General features: G+C 30.7%; 3 protein-coding genes across 4 annotated transcripts in view; 1 reads left to right on the forward strand and 2 right to left on the reverse strand.

Moving 5' to 3' along the window:
* Positions 1-255: 255 nt before the first annotated feature.
* Positions 256-7,696, reverse strand: LOC122270303 (uncharacterized). 2 transcript variants are annotated; one of them, XM_071185073.2, is made up of 3 exons: positions 7,539-7,632; positions 2,892-3,009; positions 256-2,512 (listed from the first exon to the last, which is right to left on the reverse strand). In XM_071185073.2, exon 3 carries the CDS (start codon positions 2,474-2,476, stop codon positions 1,550-1,552), a length of 927 nt encoding a protein of 308 aa, XP_071041174.2. In that variant the 5' UTR covers positions 2,477-2,512; positions 2,892-3,009; positions 7,539-7,632; the 3' UTR covers positions 256-1,549. The 2 variants fall into 2 exon arrangements, with proteins under 2 accessions (XP_071041174.2, XP_071041173.2); XM_071185072.2 differs by lacking the exon at positions 2,892-3,009 and having other exon boundaries at positions 7,539-7,696.
* Positions 7,697-12,509: 4,813 nt separating this feature from the next.
* Positions 12,510-24,536, forward strand: part of barr (non-SMC condensin I complex subunit H) — a 101,525-nt gene continuing 89,498 nt past the window's right edge. The window contains exon 1 of the mRNA XM_087164560.1: positions 12,510-12,577. The gene's annotated coding sequence lies outside the window, so the exon portion shown is untranslated. The remainder of the gene's footprint in view (positions 12,578-24,536) is intronic.
* On the reverse strand, positions 14,107-23,239 carry LOC147809886 (uncharacterized). Its single transcript, XM_071185074.2, has 2 exons — positions 23,079-23,239; positions 14,107-16,145 (listed from the first exon to the last, which is right to left on the reverse strand). The coding sequence occupies exon 2, from the start codon at positions 16,107-16,109 to the stop codon at positions 15,273-15,275; it is 837 nt and encodes a 278-aa protein (XP_071041175.2). The 5' UTR covers positions 16,110-16,145; positions 23,079-23,239; the 3' UTR covers positions 14,107-15,272.

Here is a 24,536-nt window from a genome sequence, read left to right on the forward strand (position 1 = left end):
CACTTGCTGAGTTGGCGTATACCTAGAGCGGGCCCTGGTAGTATTACTAATTAGTAAGCGTGCATGAACGTTCATGACATTTAATAGCATTTTAATAATTTAAAAGCACTCTGTTATAATTAGAAATATTGCAAACCATTAGAGCTCGATATAAGCCAGTTCAACAGTATTTTATATTTGGAATGATCTTTCAAGAATATAAATGTAAAAGCACCACCTATATAATTATAAATGAATAATTGCATTAAAACCACATAATTATGAATTCTTTTAATTACACATTACAAATACAATTATTACAATCTCGAATAATTATTACAATCTATCTGTATTAAGAAAAACATTTTTAACAATTCAAAATAAAGTTTTAAACACCATAATTATTCAAACATTATAAAAAACAGGAACTATATAATCACTCTCTGACTTCCACATATTGAGATTTCAAACTTTTTGTGACACCGATTAAAAACTCCTCTATTAAGATACATTAAATGCTGGGTGATTCGTAATCATTGCCCTTAATATACTTTTTTTACAGTCTTTGTCAAAAATGGAATAAAAATATACACGAATTAGGAGGCACAAATTAATGTTCTAGCCAAGCAAAATAAGAACAAATTATTACCGAGGAAGTCATCTCGGATTCCTAAAGAAAACTGAGAAGATATGAAAGGTGATTATTAGAAACAAGGTTCACCAGACAATCAAACTTGTTTTGATGTTTTTCATTCTACCTTCCTAGCATTGTTTTTTTTTCTCCATAATTCAATAATTATTTATAACCCTTGATGCATACCTTTTTGATAAAAATTTTAAAAAATATACATTAAGAGCAATGTTATGGAATAATATGTGTGTACTTAACTAATTGCATTTCAAAATGTTATAGGTTCTCATTATGTCTCAGTTGGTTTTTGCTGAGGCTAACCAAGACTATACTCTCTTGTGGATGTTATGATTTAAAGATTATCATATTATTTATATATGATTATGATTTAAAGATTATTATTTATATATGATTAAAGATTAGGATTTAAAGATTATCATATTATATATATATTAAAGATTATCATAGATATTTCTAATGCCAGCTGAATGAGTAGTAGAAATATTTTACACAATATATTGAGTTTTTTTAGTCTTACTATATGTGTTATTACCACCATTCTGTTGACCTTTCATCATAGGAATTGAAAAGTATGGGTGAATCGCATAAATTTTCAAAAATTGATTTAAAAATCGAAGCAATTTTTGTTTGTTTACATTCTCACGAAAAATCTCTGGAAAAATCACTACAGCAAAAATCAATAGTTTCCAAATACTTTATAGTACATCCATAGTACTTATCCTTAAATAGTTTAAAGAAAGGATAAAAAAAAAAGACTTAAAACATGCACAATTAAACCTATAGATCAAAGACAAAATTCTTACATATCTTTTAAATGCTCAAAGTTTTATTAACATTTAATTTTGTAAATTGAATGAATGAGCCTTTATTGGCTAGATGCCTTCTCTGTTTGGCTCTCCAAGAACCTTCTGCATGCCATTAAGAAACTTTTTGACGTTTCGTACAGCATTCTAAATCATGTGTTTCGCGATTTTCTCTCTCTGTTGATTCCAAAGAAGCTTTATTACCACATCTGTAGGCTAAAGTGAGATTTATCATATCAATTTTAGATAAATATGTTGCCAATGTTTTAATTGTATCACTGTTTAAATTTACTTTAAATTTGTCTAAAGAAGAATCGGATATCTGCTGCCAAGTGTAAATTTTCTCATTACATAATACTTCTAATATGCACCTTTTTTTCAAAGAAGCAATGATAAGATCTTCACAATAAGGATATTGATTAAATTTTGATAAAACTTTATCAGTAAGAGATGTCTTTAAATCATCTTCATTCATTTTCGCAGTACTGCATCTCTCATTTATATACGAAAATAGAGTATAATTTTTACTTATCCTTTCTCCCCTCATCGCATTTAATTCTTTTAAGCAACCCTGTTTGTATGCAACCAACTCGTCATAGTATTCTAAATGCTCACAAAATTTCAAATTCAACAAAGAAGAATAGGTACTAAAATCAGTCAAGTTTGGTTCTAGTTCAGCATTTGATATTCTTTTGATGAGAATATACTGTAACAAAAGTTTCGCTACAGGCATGTTTTTGTCTAAAAATCTTGCACAGTCATTAGCATTAGCCCCAAACTCAAGTAGCATAATTATGGAACTTAAAGGTACACAGGGGTTCATAAGAGCTTCTCTTAGAATACTAGTATTTTCATTATCAACTGCATTCACATCTGCTCCATATGATAGTAATAGATGAATTGTGCGCTCTTGAAAATCTTCGTGCATCGCTTCCAGCAAATCATGTAAAGGAGTACGATTACGGGTTTCTCTAGGATTAACTCTTGATCCATGTTCAATTAGACGTTTCATCACACGATATTGATTTTTTGAAGACTCCATTCTAACTATGGAAATCAGTTGTGCAAATTGGTCAAGCTAAAATAAATTAACATAGTAAGATGAAAACAAAATGTATATGCGCACACAATCCACAAGTATCTGCAAGCTCATACCATTTTTGATAATAGAATAATTCTATTAAATGGGAAGATTTCCAAATCCTGATCTGAGGCAGAATAATTGCCAAGTCTTGGCAGCGACTCCGCGAAAAACTTTTTAAAAAAAACATCGCAGAAAGGAACCAACTTGAAAAGTATAAAGTTGTAGTCTACCCCCTCAAACATCTACATGTTGTTTAAAAAAGTTTTGCCAATTTAAAATCCCTTTGGCACTTTGGCAATTGTAGTCAGCGCGACAGATCAAGATACGGAAATAACACCACATTAAGAACATTAGAGAAAGATTAATATTACACCTTTTGAGTTGGTCCCCTTTTGCAATGTTTCTTCTTTCGTTCTTGTTTCTTGAGCGCCGCTGCCCGGAAAGTGCCAATACGTAACGATTATTCTGTCACAGATTATGAAAATCTCCCCCTGCATTCATATAAAGTAATTATATTAAGTATCGGTCGCCAACAATGGGATCGCTAATCTTTGGTTTTTTGGGCTAAAGTGTCAGTAATATCTTTTCTCTTTGGGAGCAGCCTGCACACAACTAAACACTGACTTTCTTCTACCTTGCTACCAATGATATTTTCTCTCCCCCCCCCCCACTGCAATTTTTTTTTGCACACGGATACTTTTTATCATATTGCAAAAAAAGAAGTTTGAAAAAGTGTCCCCAAACTTGGAGAATCACCTTCAATGTATCCGCTCGCGACGTGCGCCTATATTATCTATGATCACTAAATTGAGTTGTTACTCACTCGAATGCATTAAAAGAAATATCTATTCTCATGATAAATGTATATCTCAATACATAGTAGTACATAAATATTAAAAAATTTACAATAATTTTAAAATTACATTATTATTAGATTTGTGGCATAAAATTCACCACACACCAAAATTGTAAAAGTGATTAAAATTCCACTTGGGCAAAAAAAAAAAAAGAACACTGTGAAAAATGATGAGTTAATTTAAGATTATTTAGCATTAAAATTTAAGCATTCTATTTTTACAAACGAAGATTAAATTAACAGTGTCAGGGGTAATTGTGAGCCCAATTCAAAATTCCGGAAAATTTCCAGAGTTTTTACTGATACGAAATTTATATTAATCATGAATATGCTTATAAAGTATCTCCCTGGCTCTCCCTTACAAACAAATAAAATAAACTGTGTTTTTAAGTTCCACCTATGAAAATTTGATTTCCGGAAACTTCCGGATCACTGTTAGCGAAAAATACGATTTTTTCCAGAGCACAATCATCCCTGCAGTGTTGTAAAATCACATGTGTTATCTATATGCAGAAAAAAAAATTTAATACATTGTCCATTAATGTTAAAAATATAATATTAGAACTCAAATTTTACAATCTTAAATTAGAATTTTGCACCTTAAATTAATTTTGCAATCTTAAATTAGAATTTGATAGTGTATTTAATGATACGTTTCATAACACCAAAAGTGTAATAATGATTAAAATTCACCAGGAATTACAGATTCTAGGAATTACAGAATTTTTCATTCCTACTTTTTAAAAAAATCCTATATCATATCTGCCATTCCCCCTTCAAGCACAGTGACAGCCAAAGAAACGGAATAATGCACCTGTTTTTCAATTCCTTCGTTCTGAATGGGGTGTGAGGAGGGGGGAGAACATGAATTCTTTTTATTCTTCAGCGTCTGTCTCTGCTTGCTAATTCATGTTTAACTGGAGTGTAGGAGAAATAAAATCGGTCAGCATAAAGATGAAAAAGATTGTGATACACGTGTTTTTCTTTCTGATTTCGATTAATATTTTAGCAAAATCTTGAAAACCAAGTTAAATTCTAAATTAGATAGTATTAATGTGTGCCAGAATCACGGTGACATTGTTGCATTACGGTAGAGAGTTTTTGCTGAAATATGCTCGTTATTTTTCTCTTCTTACTTGACAATCAAAAATTAACTCATGATTAATTATTATTATTAGTTAATTTTACGTTTTTTTTTAGAAATTAATTATTATTAATTAATTTTAATAAAAAATTAAGAATAATGAAGTATCTTTTCTCTAGATATTTTTGAATGATTTTCTTTCCATCCAGAATTATATTTATACGAAGTCTTTCTGGCACATAAAATTGTAAAGAAATGCTTGCGATTTTTCCATTTTCATTTGCTAACAATAAAAAAAGTAAAAAAAAAAATTTTTTTTGCAGAAATTTTTGAAAGATATCTAACTTGAACTAGTTTCAAAAGATGCTTTTCTCACCCATCATAGTGGGAAGAAATGCTCCTGATTTTTCTATTCTTATTTGAGAAAAAAAAAAAAAAACATAATGATTCAGCTACAATTTCAATAAGATAATATAAAAAAAATGAAATCGCGAAAGTTTAAAAGATAGTTTGCTCAAGAAATCTGGCTCTTTCTTTCAATTTTTTAAAAACAACTATTGTTCATTTAAATAAAAATTTGACTGGATTGACTTAATAAAAATCTCTATACTGTACAAATAAAAAAAAATTTTGATTTCAGATTTTTTGCAAAATAATTAATTAGTAAATGTGCTTATCCCATCGGAATAAAATATGCGTAGTGTGTTGATAATTTTTTTCGAAAATTGCTACGAATTTTTGCCTCTTTTTTTTCAATCTAATTTTTTTTAAATTAATACTCTCGAGATTTTTTTTTTTTTAATATTATTATTACGGCACGCTAAAAGTTAAAATCGCTGATTCTATATCTTGGTCGAGCTAGGTTTGCGCTCGTTAGTCTGTGCGTCTTTTAATCGTTCGTTAGAGAGCTATTGTTAGGAATTTTCCCTCTATAGAAAAAAAAAAAAAATATCCCGAGGTTTTTTCATGCAGTTGAAAAAAAACTTGAATCACCAACCACAAAACTCAAATTACTTATTTGTTTTATTACTTTTGATGTGACAATTTCGTCGTTTTTTTTTTTTTTTTTGTTTTTTCTTTTTTAATTGCTGGTGCTACCGATTTCCGTGGGGTTTTAAAATCCCGGTTATTTATCGCTTCATATTATTGCTACACGTGAAATTTGAATCACTTTTTGATGTGTTGAATTTTTGCCGATATTATTAATAATCCATGTCGTGTTTTCGATCTCGTTTTCAGCGATAATTGTTATTAATTGTCTTGGGGTTTTTAAATATCCTATTATACAGTAGAGAACCAATTATCCGGGATGCTCGGGGCCATCGCTATCCCGTATGTCTGAATTTCCCGGTTTTCTGGATCGGCAAAGAAACGTAGTTTATCGATGTTTTATCGAACCCAAATTACAATGAAAACAAAGTAAAACATTTTAAGAAAAGAAAAGTTCTCTTCAATTAACAAAAATAGAAAAATAACATTTACAAGAATAGAATAATAACATTTAAAAGTTTTGACAAGAAAAGTAAGTTTAAAAATTACAAAATTCGCATATAGTACTTCTGAAAATATGGGGAATTTTAATCGCACATTTCAATATTTAATGATTATCGTTACGATTCGATCGATTTTTCTGCTGTTTTTAAAATCTGATATTTTTGATTACAACTACCGAATCTTGAAACAAAGCATTTGATTTAGTATCTCGTTTTTGAAGAGTGACTTGAGTAACTTCGCCGTCGATCTTTTCTCGATAGTTAGTACTGCAGATTTCCTAATTTTGTGTTGATAATTTACAAAATGCGGAAAAGGAAATAATTTATGCGTTTTCTCCCCCTACACATTGCGAGAATTTCGCCCATAATTTTAGAATGACAATTATATATCTAATTTTAAAAAAATTATTTGCAATTTGATTTTATTCTAATATTTGTTTTGTAAATACAACGTTTTTATTACGCTAAATTAGTACTAATTTGTATATCTGTTTTTAAAAGTATTTTGCAGAAACTCAGAAAAAATTCTGCCACAGGGTTAATAATAGTTGCATTATAAATTAATAATAATTTTAAAATTGAATAAATGATAGAACAATAACGTAATCTAAATTTCTTTAACATAAAGAAAAATTTCCTTCGCAAAATAACTCTTAAAAAGAATTTTATGAAATTAATGTATTTTTAATTTTATAAAATAATAGTTTCTAATATAAGAATATTTTATTTTTAAAATGCAAATTTGGCAAAAACAATTTTTTGATAAACCTATTCGATTCGATATCCTATTGCGATATATTTCTATAAAATATATTCGAATAAAATTCTTAGCTGAATTTTATAAAAATATATTGTTTATACAAATTACTCATGCATCATAATTGTATTGTTAAAGCCTCTTTAAAAGTAAAATATGTCTTACTTGAATTTTTAATTTTTTTCAGCAATTTTATTTTTAATTACTGTTTCTAAAATTTAAATTGATTATGTAGGGAAATAGATATTTTTTTATTTAAATTATTTTTCATGAAAATTTGGTTTTCAACACTCCTATTTTTTTTTTTTTTTAAATCTTCCTATTTCCTGAAAATTTCGGCTGCTGTCCCTGCATGTTACACTTTTACATGGATTAAAAGAGATATCTATACACAGGATAAATTAAAATAAGAAAAATACACTGCAGATAATATTAAAAATAAATTTTATAATTTAAAATAGAATTGAGAAATAAAATTTATCATTATAACACCAAAGATGTTAAAGCGATTAAAATTCCGTCTGGATTAAAGGAATGTAGAAAATCCCACTCAATAAATTGAATTAATACTTCTTCCATTTCCATACCAAAAATAATATATTTCAAATTAACATTAATACCAGTTATATATTAATTTTAACGAAATAAAAATAGTAAAATAAGAAAAAAAACTATTTTAACACCACGTGTGTTACGAAAAAAAAGTAAAGGTTCAATATATTTTGTTACATTACTATATAACATTAACTACATTAAAAATTAAAGATAAGAACTATCAAAATAATTTTACAATCCAGATTAAATCTGATATATGTTAAAATTCCACTTACTAAATTTAATGCAGACTATATTTTCAACTTTTTTTCCCGCTTTCTTAACTCTTCACTGATACGTAATGAAATGAATAAATATTTCTTAGTGGCTACGGGGCGGGGTTATGGGACTATCACACCAATGCGCATGCGTGTTCAGCCTTCGAACGCGGACAGTGACATCACTATTCTCCGGAGTCAATAGACAGGGACAGTGATGACGTATTTTATGACGTCAAACCCCGCCTCCTTCCAAACAATTTTTCGAACGAATCATTTCAATGGGCATTTCCTATGTGAATTTAAGACGGCAAGATTTTTAGTTTATTATTGAAATAAATAAATTTATATAGAGCTTCTAAGGGACTTATTCCTAATTTAAGTAGTTTTCTTTATACGGAGTATCAGTAGATTTTACGAGTTAAGCGCATTAAATGCTATAAAAAAAAGTTTCAAAATGGTCAAGTTATCTTTAATTTTGATGTATAAAAATCTAAGCGTCAATATTTTTAACTCTTGTTTCATGTTTAAAATAATGTCTTATTTTCTTTAGAATTTGTTACATATTCTTGACCTACATCTAATTTTTTTCTTTAGTTATGGAGAGGCATGCATTGTTTTAAAACGTTTTGTAATTAATTTTTAATCTATAATTAGATTGTATTTATCAATACTAATATGTCTGTTTATTTAATTATGTCTGATGATAAAATTTGTAGTTATTGTAAACTTTGTTCGCTTAAGATTTTCTGATTATTGATGCTAATTCTCATAAGCTTTAGTTTTTAACTACTAAATAGGAATAAATTATGTAACTAACTTATTTAATTTTAAATCTGCACAGAGTTTTAGTTTAAACTCAGATTTATTTTGACTTGAGATTTTATCTTGTTTATATTTCTCAACATCATCATTAATTAGTTTTTAACTATAGTTTTATGCATTAATTATTTGAGAAAATTAAGTTACCTTATTATTAGATAATAAGGTATCTATTATCTAATAATAATATTAGATTATTTCTTAACGTTAGTAGTGTAGTGCTATATTAATGTGTAGTGTTATCATAGTACAGTGTAGTGGTATGTTAAAAGGGTCAATATTATGTTTAGTTTCCAGAATTTTAATATATAGAATAGCTAAATTATTTTAGAATTTTAAATTTCTAATTTTCTTTTTAAAATGTGAGAGGAACAATTTTTTTTAGGTGTTATATATGAATTTATCTTAAAATCTCAGATTCCTATTTTATTCGATAAGAAAGTGCAACATGAATTTTTTTAGAATTCTTTAAAACATACTTATCCCATACATAAACTTTTATTTAACATTCATATTTATTAATCTATGTATTCACATAGATGTTGAAATTTTACTTATTTAATAATATTAATTTCGCATGCACTTCAAATAAATATAATTCAAATTTTTAATTTAGAAACTTAATTCTTTAATGTATGTATGCATATTTAGTTATACAGCTTTTATTTTGGCAAATGTTACTGTTATCACTTTTTACAGAATAAAATTTGCATTTGACAGTCTAAATCAAAATTTTTTAAATTACCTTCATAGTAATATTCTATTTGTTGCAGTGAACGTAACATTCAAGTCATCCATATTTATTTCATAATTTGGTTGTAAATATGTTTTAAGACCTGTCAACTCTTTTGTTTATATAATTTTTTTTTTTTTTACTTCCTATCATTTTAGTAAATTTACCAATTAATTTGAGCTATTTTAAAAACGTGTATCTAAAATGCTTTAGAATTTTCACTAATTTATCTGACTTTATTCATGCTTCTTACATAACTTTTTAATTTGTTTCAAAATTCTCATAATTATTTACAATTAATAAGTTGTCTCAATATTATAAAAAAAAATTGATTTAATATAATATACATATTTTAAGAAAAATTAAACATAAATTAGAAATAACTTTTTCCAAATAATAAAATTCACAAATTTCCGATTTCCAGATTATAAATACAATTTATATGGTAAATATTAAATACAAATTCTCTCAATCATATATACAAAAAGTTTTCATAATCATTTGCAATTAATAAGCTATTCCAATTAATATCATAAAAAGAGATTAACGTAATATTAATATATGCAACACTTTTTATTGCCATGTCAGTGGTTAAATTCGACTCTATATTAATATATTCAAAGATTTAGTTGACCCACTTTTAACTACATGAGAAACGCCATATTGTTTGCTCCGTTCAGAACTTTGTTTGGAACGAGGAGTGTGGTTAGTCGAGGAGGGTCTATACCGTCTAGATCCCCGTCTAGTCTTATCTAGTTCGGTCCGTTTTTTTGTGGTCAAAAATGCATTTATTTCAGAACAAAATGAATGAACAGATTAATCAAAGTATTGTCTATCGCTGGCTACTACTTTTTCCCACCTCTCGGGTAATTTTCGAATTCCATCTCCTCTTTTGAGGCGATCCAAGTTAGGAGCCAATTTTTGATTTCTGCGAAAGAAGTTAATTGGTGATCTGCAAAATCATGCTGCATACGTCGGAACAACCAGTAGTCAGAAGGAGCAATGTCCACTGAATACAGCGGGTGTGGTAAAATATCCCACTTGAGCGTTTCCAAATAATTTTTTACGATATTTGAGAAATCAGGTCGACCGTTACCATGCAGAAGAATAGCTTGGTCATGTCTTTGCTCGTATTCCGCCCTTTTTTTCTCGTAATGCACGGCTCAAATAAATCAATTGTAGCCTATACCAATGGCCTTTAATGGAATCACTAGGTTGTAGTAGCTCATAGTATACAAAACTATTCACCATTTATCATTCAGCATTTACCATTTACCATTCTTTATTCACCATTCTCGAAAGGTCGAAACCATTCCCTACTGTTTGTCTAAGATATGTACTCTGACCACCACTAAGTCTGCGGCAGTCTGGTGCTATGGAAACAAGAAGAGTGCATTTTAGGGAGGGTAGCTTCGATGAAGAGGTCACCTATTCTATCGCCGAAACCAGTCCTAAAGAGGGACCCCGCACCCCTACTTAAAATAATCATACCTCGTTGCCATAGTCACCGCCACAGCTCCAGACGAATGTCTGGCAGAGTACCTAAGTTAGACAAACAATACATGATTTATCAGTTGGAGCATTGTCAACATAAACTTCTGAAAGCATTCGATACAATTCAGCTGCACTTTTCTTCCAATTAAAGCAGAAACATAAAACCTCCCGCAAATGGTGCTTCATTACCCCAAAATTTGACACATTCAACAAAGTAAAAAACAGGGTTTATGTATGAAACTCAAAGCGGTATAAACTGAATATTATTGTCAGATGTTTAATCTCTCTGAAACCACCGAAACCAGCTGTCACTATATAACATTCATAACAGCAGAGTCATTTTTTAAAAACGGACTGAACTAACTTGTACCCCCAATATTTCAAATATTAACATTTCTTTTAATGTTTAATTACGTTAAATTTTGATACCTGAATTTTACCAGCAGTTAAATCCATATGATTACTAACAAGGTGATTTATCCTATTGGTTCCTTTTTAGTGTTTTTTTTTTCTAATTTTCTTTGTTTCTTCCAACCAATAAAAGAGGGACTGATGTAAACACAATTTTACAATCATTTGAGCTTCCTAACTATGTAACACAAATGCAGACCAGTTCAATCAAAAAGTTCAGCACGAATACCATTGTCCTAATGCTTGATCCAAGAGTTCCCTTGTCTTTTGGGTATCGATCAAAATTTCGAAACTGCGGAGTTGAAACATTAATAGTCGCAAACCCAAAAATGAATGGGCTGTTCAACATCAGTTTTAAAATAAAATGAGATAACGTGAGTTTCTGTCTTGAGTAAATTTTATTTGAGTGATATTTATTATTACAAAATTAGAAAGAATAAATGTTAAATTCAGAATAACGTAATATTATTTTAAATCTTATATTGAAAAGCAACAAGAATAGTGTTATTTCTAAAAAGTGTGACAGTTAAAATTTAAAAAAACTTCTTGGGGTGCACAACAAAAATGTATACGTATACAGTCCCTGGGACGCCCGGTGGCTGAGTGGTAGCGCTCCCGTGCCACAGGTCCTGGGTTCGATCCTCGGGCCGGGCAAGGTTGACTAAGCCTTTCATCCCTTCTGTGGGTCGATAAATGAGTACCAAGCATGCTTGGGAACTAAACACTGGGGGTTCCGCGTTCGACTGACCACCTAACCGGATCATCTGCTCTTGCACCCCAGAGTCCAAGGTCAAGAAAACTAAGATGGGCACCTTGGCCCTCTATGGGCTGTCGCACCGCTGAGTTTTTTTACAGTCCCTGGCCAAATTAGTAGACGCACTGTAAGATTCTATGCAAAATCTTAATTATCAGGTGATACTATATCGCTTTATTGCTTTTATGTGACTGAAACCGGTTTGAACTTGTTTACGTTAGTGTATCAGTTGGTTAAATTCGGCGATATATAATATAAATTTGAGGATAGGACAAATCAGACGATATATTATATAAATATAGAATATTTATTATATCAAGCATTATATTAGTACATTATAAGAATTAGATCAAATTATTATACACACTGTAGTATTTTAATAATTACATGATTTGTACGAGTTTATATGCAATCTTTATACATAAAAATGAATGTCTGTCTGTGTGTAGGTCACTTATAGACTCCTAAGCTATTGTGACGCTTATCGTCACTTAATTCAGAATCACAATAAAACATTTAAAATAGATTTATCGTAAATTGCAAAATAATTGATTAGATTTAAAATACTGTGGAAACTTCCATTAGTACATAGAACTTAAGCAAATACAAATAAACACTCTTGATTAAAGTTAAGAAATACGTGTCGAAAAGGGTTAATCACAAGTCTATAGTCCAAGTTTGATCTCTTATGTGACCTTCCCAGAATTTAGCAATAGTTTTATCGAGCAAAAAGTTTAGTATAAAAGATCCAAAAAAAGACAACAAAACGAGAGCAGAAGTAGTAGAGAGAGTAGAACCGAGTCATTAGAGGTTCACCAATTTCCACTATGAACATCAGTATGGGTAAGTTCTCTCCATGCCAATTAGTTTATTTGTTACTAATCAGAGCCTTTTAATTAGTTTCATTTGTTATTTAAATTTGTATTTGATTAAAGCATTGTTAATTTAAGTATTTTAAATAGTTGAGGTATGTAAATTAATTCGACAATATATGCATAAAATAAACGATCACTGGTTAAAAATTAATAGTAGTAGTTGTGTCTTTAAACCACCGTAACACTATCCAACCGAAAGTTTTGAAATTTGGCTAGTTTCAAGCACGAGGAAGGTCACTGTCAACATTCGAACATTCTACGACAAATCGTTCTAATTGGATAAGCGAAAAACGAAATGGAATGTTCTGACTGGTTAAGCGTTAGCCATTCTTTTAAATTTAACGAATCAATTTTCGCATATTTTAAAGATACATCGGTGATAATTGCTAGCTCATAGCTCTTTTTGATCAAAAAATAGTTTATTGCATGTATTTAAATATTTAATTATTTTATGTTGTAGTTGTAGTTCATTTACGTCGCATTAGAGCTGCGCAATGGGCTATTGGCGACGGTCTGGGAAACATCCCTGAGGATGATCCGAAGACATGCCATCACAATTTTGATCCTCTGCAGAGGGAATGGCACCCCCGCCTCGGTAGCCCAACGACCTGCACGCGAAGTCGAGCACTTTACGGTAGCACAGTTTAACGAGGACCAATACCGCACACCCTCGGTCCCTACGCAGACTGATCCAAGTGGTCACCCACCCGCACACTGACCGCAGCCAGTGATGCTTGACTTCGGTGATCTGCTGGGAACCGTGTCTTAACGATCAGTCCACTGCGGGACGTGCAAATGCCACTAGTCCTGCTTGAAGAACAAAGAGACAATAATGAAGTTCTAATCGAACTTACTTTGCACAAGAGAGAAAAAGTAAAATCATATTCAGTCAAGGATTTTCTCGCTACAGATTTCAAATTATTAAATTTTGTATTAAATTATTTCAAATTAATTTGTAAGTTAGCCAAATATCAAAAGTATTTACCAAATGCAAATCTTAAAAAATTTCTACGATAAAAAATTTTTTTCTTCCAACTATTTTACGGTAGTTTGTTTTAGGCTCTTATTATTTGGACCCAATTCTAATTGGTTATGCAGGGCATCTACGGAAAATTACAGTAATAGAATAAATAATACTGATCTGTTTTGAAAAATTCAGTTTGACGAAGTTTTAATTTCTTTCCAGTGGAAAAATTCATTCGCCTATGCTTTCTCCAAGGCGCAATTTTATCGCATTTGCTGAGGTGACGAATGCTTAAAGCAGGCCCTGGTATTATTACTAATTAGTAAGCGTGCATGAACTTTCATGAATTTTAATAGCATTTTAATAATTTAAAAGCAATCTGCTATAATTAGAAATATTGCAATCCATTCGAGCTCGATATAAGAAAGTTCAACAGTATTTTATTTATTTCATATTTGGAATGATCTTTCAAGAATATAAATGTAAAAGCACCACCTATATAATTATAAATGAATAATTGCATTAAAACCACATAATTATAAATTCTTTTAATTAAACATTACAAATACAATTATTACAAACTCGAATAATTATTACAATCTCTATTTAGAAAAACATTTTTAACAATTCAATATAAAGTTTCAAATAGCATAATTATTCAAGCATTATAAAATCATAATTTATAAAAAACAGGAACTATATTAATCACTCTCTGACTTCCACTTGTTGAGATTTCAAACTTTTGCTGACGCCGATTAAAAACTCCTCTATTAAGCTACATTAAATGCTGGGTGATTCGTAATCATTGCCCTTAATATACTTTTTTAACAGTCCTTGTCAAAAGTGGAATAAAAAAATACACGAATTAGGAGGCACAAATAAATGCTCTAGCCAAGCAAAATAAGAAATTACTGAGGAAGTCATCATAGATTCCAAAGAAAAATGAGAAGATTTGAAAGGTGATTTTTAGTAACACAAGTTTCACCAGACAATAAAATTTGTTTTGATGTTTTTCATTCTACCTTCCTAGCTAATGATTCAACATATTGATAGCATTGTTTGTTTTTTTTCACCATAATTTGACAATTATTTAAAACCCTTGATGTATACCTTTTTGATAAAAATGTTGTGAATTTTTTGATTCAAAAATTATCACTTAACGTAGATTTTTATAATTCATATCGAATGTCAGCTAAATGAACAGTAGAAATGTTTCCACACAATAAAAGGAATTTTTATAGTCTTATTACTTGTGTTATTACCACCATTTTGTTGACCTCTCATCATAAAAATGGAAAAGTATGGGGCAGAAATTTTCAAAAATTGATTTAAAAATAGAAGCAAAATTTATTGGTTACATTCTCACGAAAATACAATTTTCGGGAAAAACCACTACAACAAAGTCAATAGTTTCCAAATACTTGATAGTACATTCACAGTAATCATCCCTAAACAGTTTACAGAAAGGTTAAAAAAATAAAATAAAAAAGACTTAAAATGTGCACTATTATATGCGCATCAAAGACAGAATGTTCTTACATATCTTTTAAATACTCAAAGTTTTATTGACATTTAATTTTGTAAATTGAATGAGCCTTTATTGGCTAGATGCCTGGGTGAATTCTCCGTTTGGTTCTCCAAGAATCTTCTGCATGCCGTTAAGAACTTTTGTTGATTCCAAAGAAGCTTCATAACCATCTCATCTGTAGGCTAGAGTGAGATTGATCATATCACTTTTAGATAAATATGTTGCCAATGTCTTAATCGTATCACTGTTTAAATGCACTTTATATTTGTCTAAAGAACAATCAGATATCTGCTGCCAAGTGTAAATTTTCTCATTTCTTAATACTTTTAATAGGCACCTTTTTTTCAAAGAAGCAATGATAAGATCTTTACAATAAGGGTATTGATTAAATTTTGATAAAACTTTTTCAGTAAGAGATGTCTTCAAATCATCTTCACTTACTTTTACACTACTGCATCTCTCATTTATGTACGAAAATAGAGTATAACTTCTACTTATCCTTTCTTCCCTCATTGCACTTAATTCTTTTAAGCAACCCTGTTTGTATGCAACCAACTCGTCATAGTATTCTAAATGCTCACAAAATTTCAAATTCAACAAAGAAGAATAGGTACTAAAATCAGTCACGTTTGGTTCTAGTTCAGCATTTGATATTCTTTTTATTAGAATATACTGTAACAAAAGCTTCGCAACAGGCATTTCAGAGTCTAAAAATCCTACACAGTCATCAGCATTAGCCCCAAACTCAAGTAGCATAATTATGGAACTTAAAGGTACATAGGGGTTCATAAGAGCTTCTCTTAGAATACTAGTATTTTCATTATCAATTGCATTCACATCTGCTCCATATGATAGTAATAGATGAATTGTGCGCTCTTGAAAATCTTCGTGCATCACTTCCAGCAAATCATGTAAAGGAGTACGATTACGGTTATTTCTATGATTAATTTTTGATCCATGTTCAAGTAGAAGTTTCATCACATGATATTGATCTTCTGAAGAATCCATTCTAACTATGGAAATCGGTTGTGCAAATTAGTCAAGCTAAAATAAATTAACAATAAACAAAATAAATTAACATAGTAGGATAAAAACAAAATGTATATGCGCACGCAATCCAAAAGTATCTGCAAGCTCTCAATATTTTTGATAAAAGAATAATTTTATTAAATGGGAAGATTTCCAAATCCTGATCTGAGGCAGAATAATTGCCAAGTCTTGGCAGCGACTCCGCGAAAAACAAAAAAACATCACAGAAAGGAACCAACTCGAAATGTACTCGTAAACACCTGCATGATATTTGTTAAAGATTTACAAATTTAAAATCCATTTGGCACCTTGGCGATTGCACCTGGCGATTTTTTTTTTGTTTCTCGCGGACCGATGCCCGGAATTTGCCAATACTTGGAGATTATTCTGCCACAGATCACCATACGAAAATCTCACCTTACATTCATATAAAGTAATTATCATATTCAGTAATAGTAATTTTTCTCCAAACAAAATTACATTAAATGATTTATTATACTGTCACCGCAATCGTCTATTTTCGTTCTATTGTAAAACGATAGTCGCATCGATCGAATTGTAAAAAATCAGCTGATTGTTGGCTCGGTCGCTAACGATGGTTTTCTTAACGTTTTTGCGTTAGTTTCGTTGAACTTTACTTAGCAACATATGTATGTAATTTCATTTCGCGCATCCTAAAAATGTATATTAAAAACTGTGGTTACGGAGTTGCCAAAACTGGTTGATATAATTGCTCGTTCCCTTCCTGCTCTGAAAGAGGCATTTCTTGCCCTTGAGGTGGCTGCAAGGCGAATGGGCTTGGTCATAAATGTAGAGAACACAAAATATAAGTTATTCTTAAGAAACAGAGTCCCAGACCCCTATTTTGAAGTAAATTCTTATAGATTTGAAACGGTGAGGAGTGTTACTTACTTAGGATCAATTATTACTATTGACAACAGAATTACTCCTGAAATAAAAATACCCGACTATCTGGAGAATATGGCTGTACGGGCTGAGAAGATTTATTAAATTTAGGTTTCTTTCTAGAAAAACAAAGTTCTTAATCTACAAAACTCTCGTCCGGCCAGTCTTGACATACACTTCTGAAGCTTGGACAATGTGACAAAACTGGAGGAAAATTGTATCGCAATATTTAAGAGAAAGATTTTGCGGGGTATGCTTGTGTAAATGAAAACAATAACTGGAGAAGGAGATTTAACTTCGAACTGTACAAGATTTATAAACAACCTGATATTATTAAATGCATAAAAATAAATAGAATGAATTGGATCGCTCACTTGATTCGAATGAGTGACGACAACAGAATAAAAAAGATACTACTTTTTAGACCCACTGGAAAAAGAAAGCGGGGAAGGCAGCGATTGAGATGGGCTGACTCAGTGGAGTCTGATTTTCTCGCAATTAATGAAAAGAATCGGTGATCAAAGATAAATCGGAAGTCGTCATGGAGAAATCTTCAAAGGAAGGCATTGGCTCTCATCGGTCTGTCTGGCCAACTATGATGATGATGATGGTTACGGAACTTTCTATATATGAGCTTATCAAAATATATGATAGCATATATCTTAAAACTTTAGCTCAAATAATTAAGTAAGAACACAAAGATTTCGAAAATTTTGTTAAATATTCTTTCCAAAACCATTGAAACTAATAAATTTTCTAAAAAGTTACCATTCCGTTTTCACCTTTTATCAGATGTGTTTAGAAGATTCACATCCACCATAATGTATAATTTGTAATTATTCGATTTAAGATATCAATAAAAACTAAAAAAATAAAATGTTTAATTATGGATTTTAAATTTTTCGAGCCTAAAAAGACTGAGAAATTATTGCCAGCATCAGCAATATTTAATATTATTACTGGTGCTACTGGAGTATGAGTAATAATGTAATGCATTCAGGGCATGTTGAGAAACCATAGGAACCCTCAATTGTGATGTTTTGTTTTATATATATATATATAAAAAAAAAAAAAAAAAGCAAAGTTTCACATTAATTAGTTTGAGTAAAAGCTTAAGGTAATTCCCACTCAAAGTATTGTATACACAAAAAGAATATTTTTAAGTGCATTTTTAAATATTCTATTTTCTACAAAGGTAAATATAACAAATACTTTAATTTAACTTAATTCAGTTATGATTGAAAAATAGTGTAAATTATCTTGAAATACATTTGCAATAGAAAAATTGTATTTACATAAATTTGTCTAGGCTTTTATTTAGCGAAATAATCTTTTTGTCCAGAACAATCAAATTGTGAAAAAGTTGAATACAATTTTTTTCATTCATAACTTATTTCCGAAATGTTTTGAGAAAATAAGACATTTTATCACATACATTTATAATTTAACCGTGTAACTATTAGAAATGGAATCTCCTAAAGCTAAAAGAATAAAAACTTTGCTTAATCTGCCACTTAATATTGTTATGCATTTGACACAATCCGGTCTCACAAAGTAGAAATGAAATTTTTGAAAGTTATTTGGTAATCAAATAAAATAGTTTTAACACCACTATTTACTGAAACGTCATATTTCACATTAATCAGAAGTAAAAAAAGAATATATCGTATGAAATGAAACTTTAGTTAAAAAGTCTAAGAACATTCATCATAGTCTGTCAAGTTTTACCAAGAAATTAATCCTTGAAGCAAATCAGATTATAATTTGATAATGCAGTAAGTTATTTAAAATTTTAAAAATAACTAAATATAAAGGGTAATTAAAAGAAAATTTATCTTTCGTAAATAGCTACTAACTCCAATTATAAGCTAAATAACTACAACATTAAAATCTTACAATTAACAATAATGCTTAAATTTTGCTGCGTAGTTATATTTAAACTTTTATTCTGCTAAATTACATATCAATTATCTAAATTTTAAATACATAAAAAATATCATTTTATGGATTTTATAAAGTCTAAAAATATAAAAAAGATAATTGGTTTGCAAAAGCATAAATAAAAGTAAAAATATTTAAAAATAACAGGCTGGCAAAAGCATAAATAAAATAAAATAAACATATAAAGAGATAAATTTAAAAAAATAAAAGCAGACGATAAAATTAGAAGTCAATTTTTAGAACGACAGAGTTGTTGGTTTTCTTTAGATTAGTTTTTGTTTGGAATTTGAATTTCCTGATATCCCGTTACGGGTTTTTCTTGTTGTCTTATGATCTTTTCACTATCCCATTACAGGTAATTCATATTTGTTACTGTTTGTGAATAAAAGTTTTTTATAAAAAAACTGAACAGTTCTTTAATATAGCTTGATACGCTAAAATTTAAAGAAAGAACTTATTTCGAATTCCAAAACATCCTGCATTGAATACTATGAGACAGGGCTCGAAAAACAGCCCGTCCGCCCGTCCTCGACGGTCAAAAATTCTCCGCGGACAACGAATTTCTCGAATCCGACGTCCGCGCGGACGGCCATTTTCCCATTAATGTTCGTGATACATTTTCAGTTTTTGTTATCTTACAAGAGTCTTGTAAGTTACAAGGCAGCAAAATGACCCACAATACAGCAACATACTGCGCATATATTGATGTTTTCTCTGTCTGGGAGTACTGCAGCGGTTGAAAGGGGCTTTGCAGCAATAAACTTACAAAGAAACACAATACGTACTGGTCTTAAACAAGAAGCTTTAAAAGCAATTATAAACATCTACCTAAATGGAAAACCCCTTTCAGATTTCTGTTCAGAAACCTCTGTAAATCATTGGCTTGATTGTGGAACTGGCAAACGTCACATTTGATTCATTTAAAAAACGCAGTACAATCGGATAACTTGACATTCCAGATAACTTGACCCTTGTCATTTAAATTATTTCATAAAAGAAATATACTAGGTTACTATTAGTAACCTAGTATTTCTTTTATTACTGTATAATGTAATGCTAGTAACGACTAATTCATTGTGCAATTTATATAAATGTTTGTAATAAATAGGAGAAAATTATATTTTTATTTATTTAAAAGCGACGGGTTAGTTTCAACGGAGGACGGGTGCATTGTTGGACAAGCCGTCCTCGGGGACGGGTAAAATTTCTGAGTTTTTTCGAGCCCTGCTATGAGACAAAATTCAATTATAACAGTAAATGACCGAAATTGTTGGTTGTTAGCTTCCACCAGTGAATGCTGACAATAACATGCTGACTTTGGTAAAAGTCCGAATTATATACCAGGTCTATTTAAGTGCCTCTGCTCGATATACATTTGCCCGGTATGCACTACATCGATGTTTTTTTAAGGTCAAGGGCCACTGCCCAATATGCATTTTATCGGTTCTCGGAACACTGATGTTTCCCCCAATCTATACTAATATATTAAAATAGCGAATAAATAAAATATCAACGAATAAAGTAATATCTAATCGGATATAATAAATATTTCGGACATTCACCAAAGCAACTATGTGATTGTTGACATTCACTGGTAAGAATCGACATTCTTTTGATTTCAATCATCCATGGTAACAATCATACCATACAATATTTGTCAGAAAGAAAAAGTTGTTTTTGTTAATTTACGTCGCACTAGAGCAGCGCAATGGGCTATTGGCGACGGTCGGGGAAACATCCCGGAGGATGATCCGAAGACATGCCATCACAATTTTGATCCTCTGCGGAGGGGATGGCACCTCGGCTTCGGTAGCCCGACAACCTGAGAGCGAAGTCGAGCACTTTACGGTAGCACAGTTTAACGAGGACCAATACCGCACACCCTTGGTCCCTACGCAGACTGATCAAAGTGGTCACCCATTCGCACACTGACCGCAGTCAGTGATTATTGACTTCGGTGATCTGCTGGGAACCGTGTCCTAACGATCAGTCCGCTGCGGGACCAGAAAGAAAAAGTAGTAATGAAAAAAAGTATTACAACCAACACATTTTCACAATGCACGTACGAATCTGTCTATTGCCACAGTAGCATAGTTTTTGCGTGGTTCCTACGAACTTTCAATTGTAGTTGAAAATTACCAATACCCAAAATTTTGTTTTATTTCGTTAAAAAATTGTATTTGAATTATGTATTTTTTTTAAAAAAATCTTTAAATGATACTTACAATAACACTTACATGAATGCGATAATCGTTAAATGATTTAAATTAAAAACCCTCTAAACTTTTTAAATTTTTAATGAAAAAATAATCATTTTTTAGGATGTTAAAAGTGACTTTGAAAAATTATGCGCTTACTACGCCTATGCTTAAACGAAAAAACATAAAAATCTGATAATTTTTTAATTTCAGTCACGTATAGCATGTATGTAATTAAAATCATAAAATACCTGTTTGTCTGTCATAGACTAAATGGGGATGTAAGGTGATTATTTGGATTGCTAGATTTATTAGTTAGATGAACTGGATTATTATTATTTTTCGAATTAATTTTAAATCCATCTTTGCTGTGATTAGCCTCAGCACCGATTCCTGAGATTTTGATAAAACTGAGACTTTTTTTTGCAACATCAAACATGAAGTTTTCAATCAAATTGTGTTTCATGTGCCACAAACATTTTTAAAATATGTGAACAGGGTGTTCCGTTTTCTCGTTCTGATTGTTTAAATATTTATGAAGAATTTAATCTAAATAGTTCGCAATTATAGGTCGCAGCCTATTATTTAAGCGATGAAGTAACAAAAAGACAGTTGGAAACTATCGAATCACTAGTTAAGAAAAGATGACAAAAAGGCAAAACCAATTTGATTGCCTAACTTAGATATAGTTCCACCGATCTCCTTTCAATTTCTTTCTGTTTAACCCGAAAATCAAATATTTTTCGCTATTTACCACAACTGTTATTCGCTAGTTTTCACAGATATTGTTTTTTTTTTCTGGCTTAAATTTTAATATGCATGAAATGTATTTGAGGCCTCTGTCTATAGTTTCTTTTAGCATAATTTTGACTATAATTTTTTTTTCCTTCTTTAGACGAAGTTAAAAAGCTAAGGAGTCAAAACAACGGTTTTTCAAGGAAACATTCTATTTCAGAAAATGCTAACATTAGCACACACAAGATAATTTTTAAAGCTATAGATTAAGAATAACGTGCTTTTCCCCCCTTTTGTTTAAGTTTAAATATCTTAATTCAAAAACTAAACTCACGTATATGTGACTAATATGTTTCTTTCTTTTCACAGAAATGCATGTCAATAATGCTTCTTCGAAGAACGCTTATTGCGCACTTACAATCTTAAATTAGAATTTTGGTATAAAATTTATCATAACACCAAAACTGTAATAATGATTAAAATTTCACAGAAATTACAGAAAAGCGCTAGTTCAGGTCATTACATTTAACATTTAATTAAACATTTTACTTAAAATCAACTAGCATATAAGTTCATTTAAAATCAATCAACATTTTATTTTTACAACTTAAGATAACTATAATTTTAAGTTTTACATCTGAAATAAAAATAACAGTCACATGTTACACTCCAACATAGATTAAAAGAGTCATCTCTACTCGGGAGAAATTAAAATGAATAAAAATACACTGCACATCAATATTAAAAATTAATTTTATAATTTAGAATAGAATTGAGAAATAAAATTCATTATAACACCGAAGATGTTAAAGCGATTAAAATTCCGTCTGGATAAAAGGAACGTAGAAAATCACACTCAATAAATTGAATTAATACTTTTCACATTTCAATACCAAAAATAAATGTCAAATTCAAACACAAAAATGGTCTATTTCAAATTAACATTAATACCAGGTCTATATTAATTTTAACAAAATAAAAATAGTAGAATAAGAAAAAAGCCAATTTTTAAAACCACGCGTGTTACGAAAAAAAAAAATTAAGGCTCAATATATTTTGTTACATTGCTATAGAATGTTAACTACATTTAAAAACTTTAGAAGAAAAGAACTATCGAAATAATTTTACAATCCGGATTAAATCTAAAATGTGTTAAAATTCCACTTACTATATTTATTGCCGATTATATTTTCAGCTTATTTTCCACTTTCCGACACTTAACAGAATGAATAAAAATTTCTAAGTAGCTACGGAGTGGGGGGGGGGGACTATCACACCAATGCGCGTGCGCGACAAAAAGGTGCGCTGCGTTACGATGACGTCTAAACTCGCCGCCTTCGAAAGCGGACGGTGACGTCACTATTTACGGGATTATTACTATGGATGGGTGGTCTAATGTAAACAATAACAAGCGTCCTTAAACCGGAAGAAATTTAGAACATTTCCGGTGTATCCCTCCGCTTATGTTATGACTACGAGGCGATGTGTGAACAAGCCTAATATTCTATGCAGTTTTGTTATTGTAATTTGGGTTCAAATCTAAACATAATTGTACCATTCATAAGAGCTTTCAGAAATGTATTGATTCTCAGAGATCGTAAGGCCAAAAAAAATTATGGAAAGTTAATATCTCATTGTGAATAATTCTTAAGGTTTGCCATGTTTTGTATTTCATCCCTTATTTGGCTACATTTGAATAAAATGTCGCCAAAAATATCTTTAAAAATATCTTTTTAAGTTAGCCTAATTAGAAAATATTCTAATGATTATAATATTAATATGATAATGCTGAAGTTTAAAGGCTGAAAGAAAGAACTCGGTACATGTGAAATACTGCAAAAGATATGATGCAATAATATGATGGCGCGTTTTTTCAATCTGCGGCGTAAAAATATATCGGAAGCAGTAACCCGGTCTGAAAACGCTAGTCTTGAAAGAGCAATTTTACCACTAGCACCACCACCCTTAGCTTTACACGATCACCCATCCATATCCCCGTCCCGTATGTAAAACAAAATCCTAAGCTCGCAAACCCCGAAGAGAGTGGTGGATGGAACTCCAGCACTCGAACAAAGGTTTGGACCCTCCCCCTAGGTATGAAGAAACGTTGTGTATCCATAGTCATAAGAAAGTTTTCAATCACAGAGTTTTTTTTTTTTTTTTTAATGGCGGGGAATTGGGACGAAGACCCATTGGCCTCAGAAAATACCAGAACTGCTACTCTCTTCTCGTTACCCAGTGGGCACCTGCGGCGAAGTCACGGCGGTGGAGCAGCGTCGCCCACGTCACACAACCACAAACTCATTTACAGGGCTGGTCACATTCACACACAAATGAGAAAGGACATAGAACACAGAGGGAGAGAGAAAGAAACATCCATGCCCTAAGCAGGATTCGAACACGCGACCATCGGTTCCGCAGTCAGGCACACTAACCACTCGGCCACCTGGTCAGCCCAATCACAGAGTTCACCTCATTATTTGTGAAAGGGGATGAATTCTTTCATTTTGACAATTACGCTGTCTAAAATAAAATATCTATTTATTTTTATCTTTGATCTTTCTTCAAGAATTTAATGTTTAGTATTTGTATTAAATTTGTTTGCATTATTGTATTTATTATAAGT

This window comes from Parasteatoda tepidariorum, chromosome 5 (genome assembly GCF_982258835.1).
Source record: "Parasteatoda tepidariorum strain Cologne lab strain chromosome 5, Ptep-v5.0, whole genome shotgun sequence".
Taxonomy (NCBI): domain Eukaryota; kingdom Metazoa; phylum Arthropoda; class Arachnida; order Araneae; family Theridiidae; genus Parasteatoda; species Parasteatoda tepidariorum.

What these genes read in the sequence shown, in the direction of transcription:
- LOC122270303 (XM_071185072.2), bottom strand. Translation starts at nt 2,476, where the DNA reads ATGGAGTCTTCAAAAAATCAATATCGTGTGATGAAACGTCTAATTGAA.
- LOC147809886 (XM_071185074.2), bottom strand. Translation starts at nt 16,109, where the DNA reads ATGGATTCTTCAGAAGATCAATATCATGTGATGAAACTTCTACTTGAA.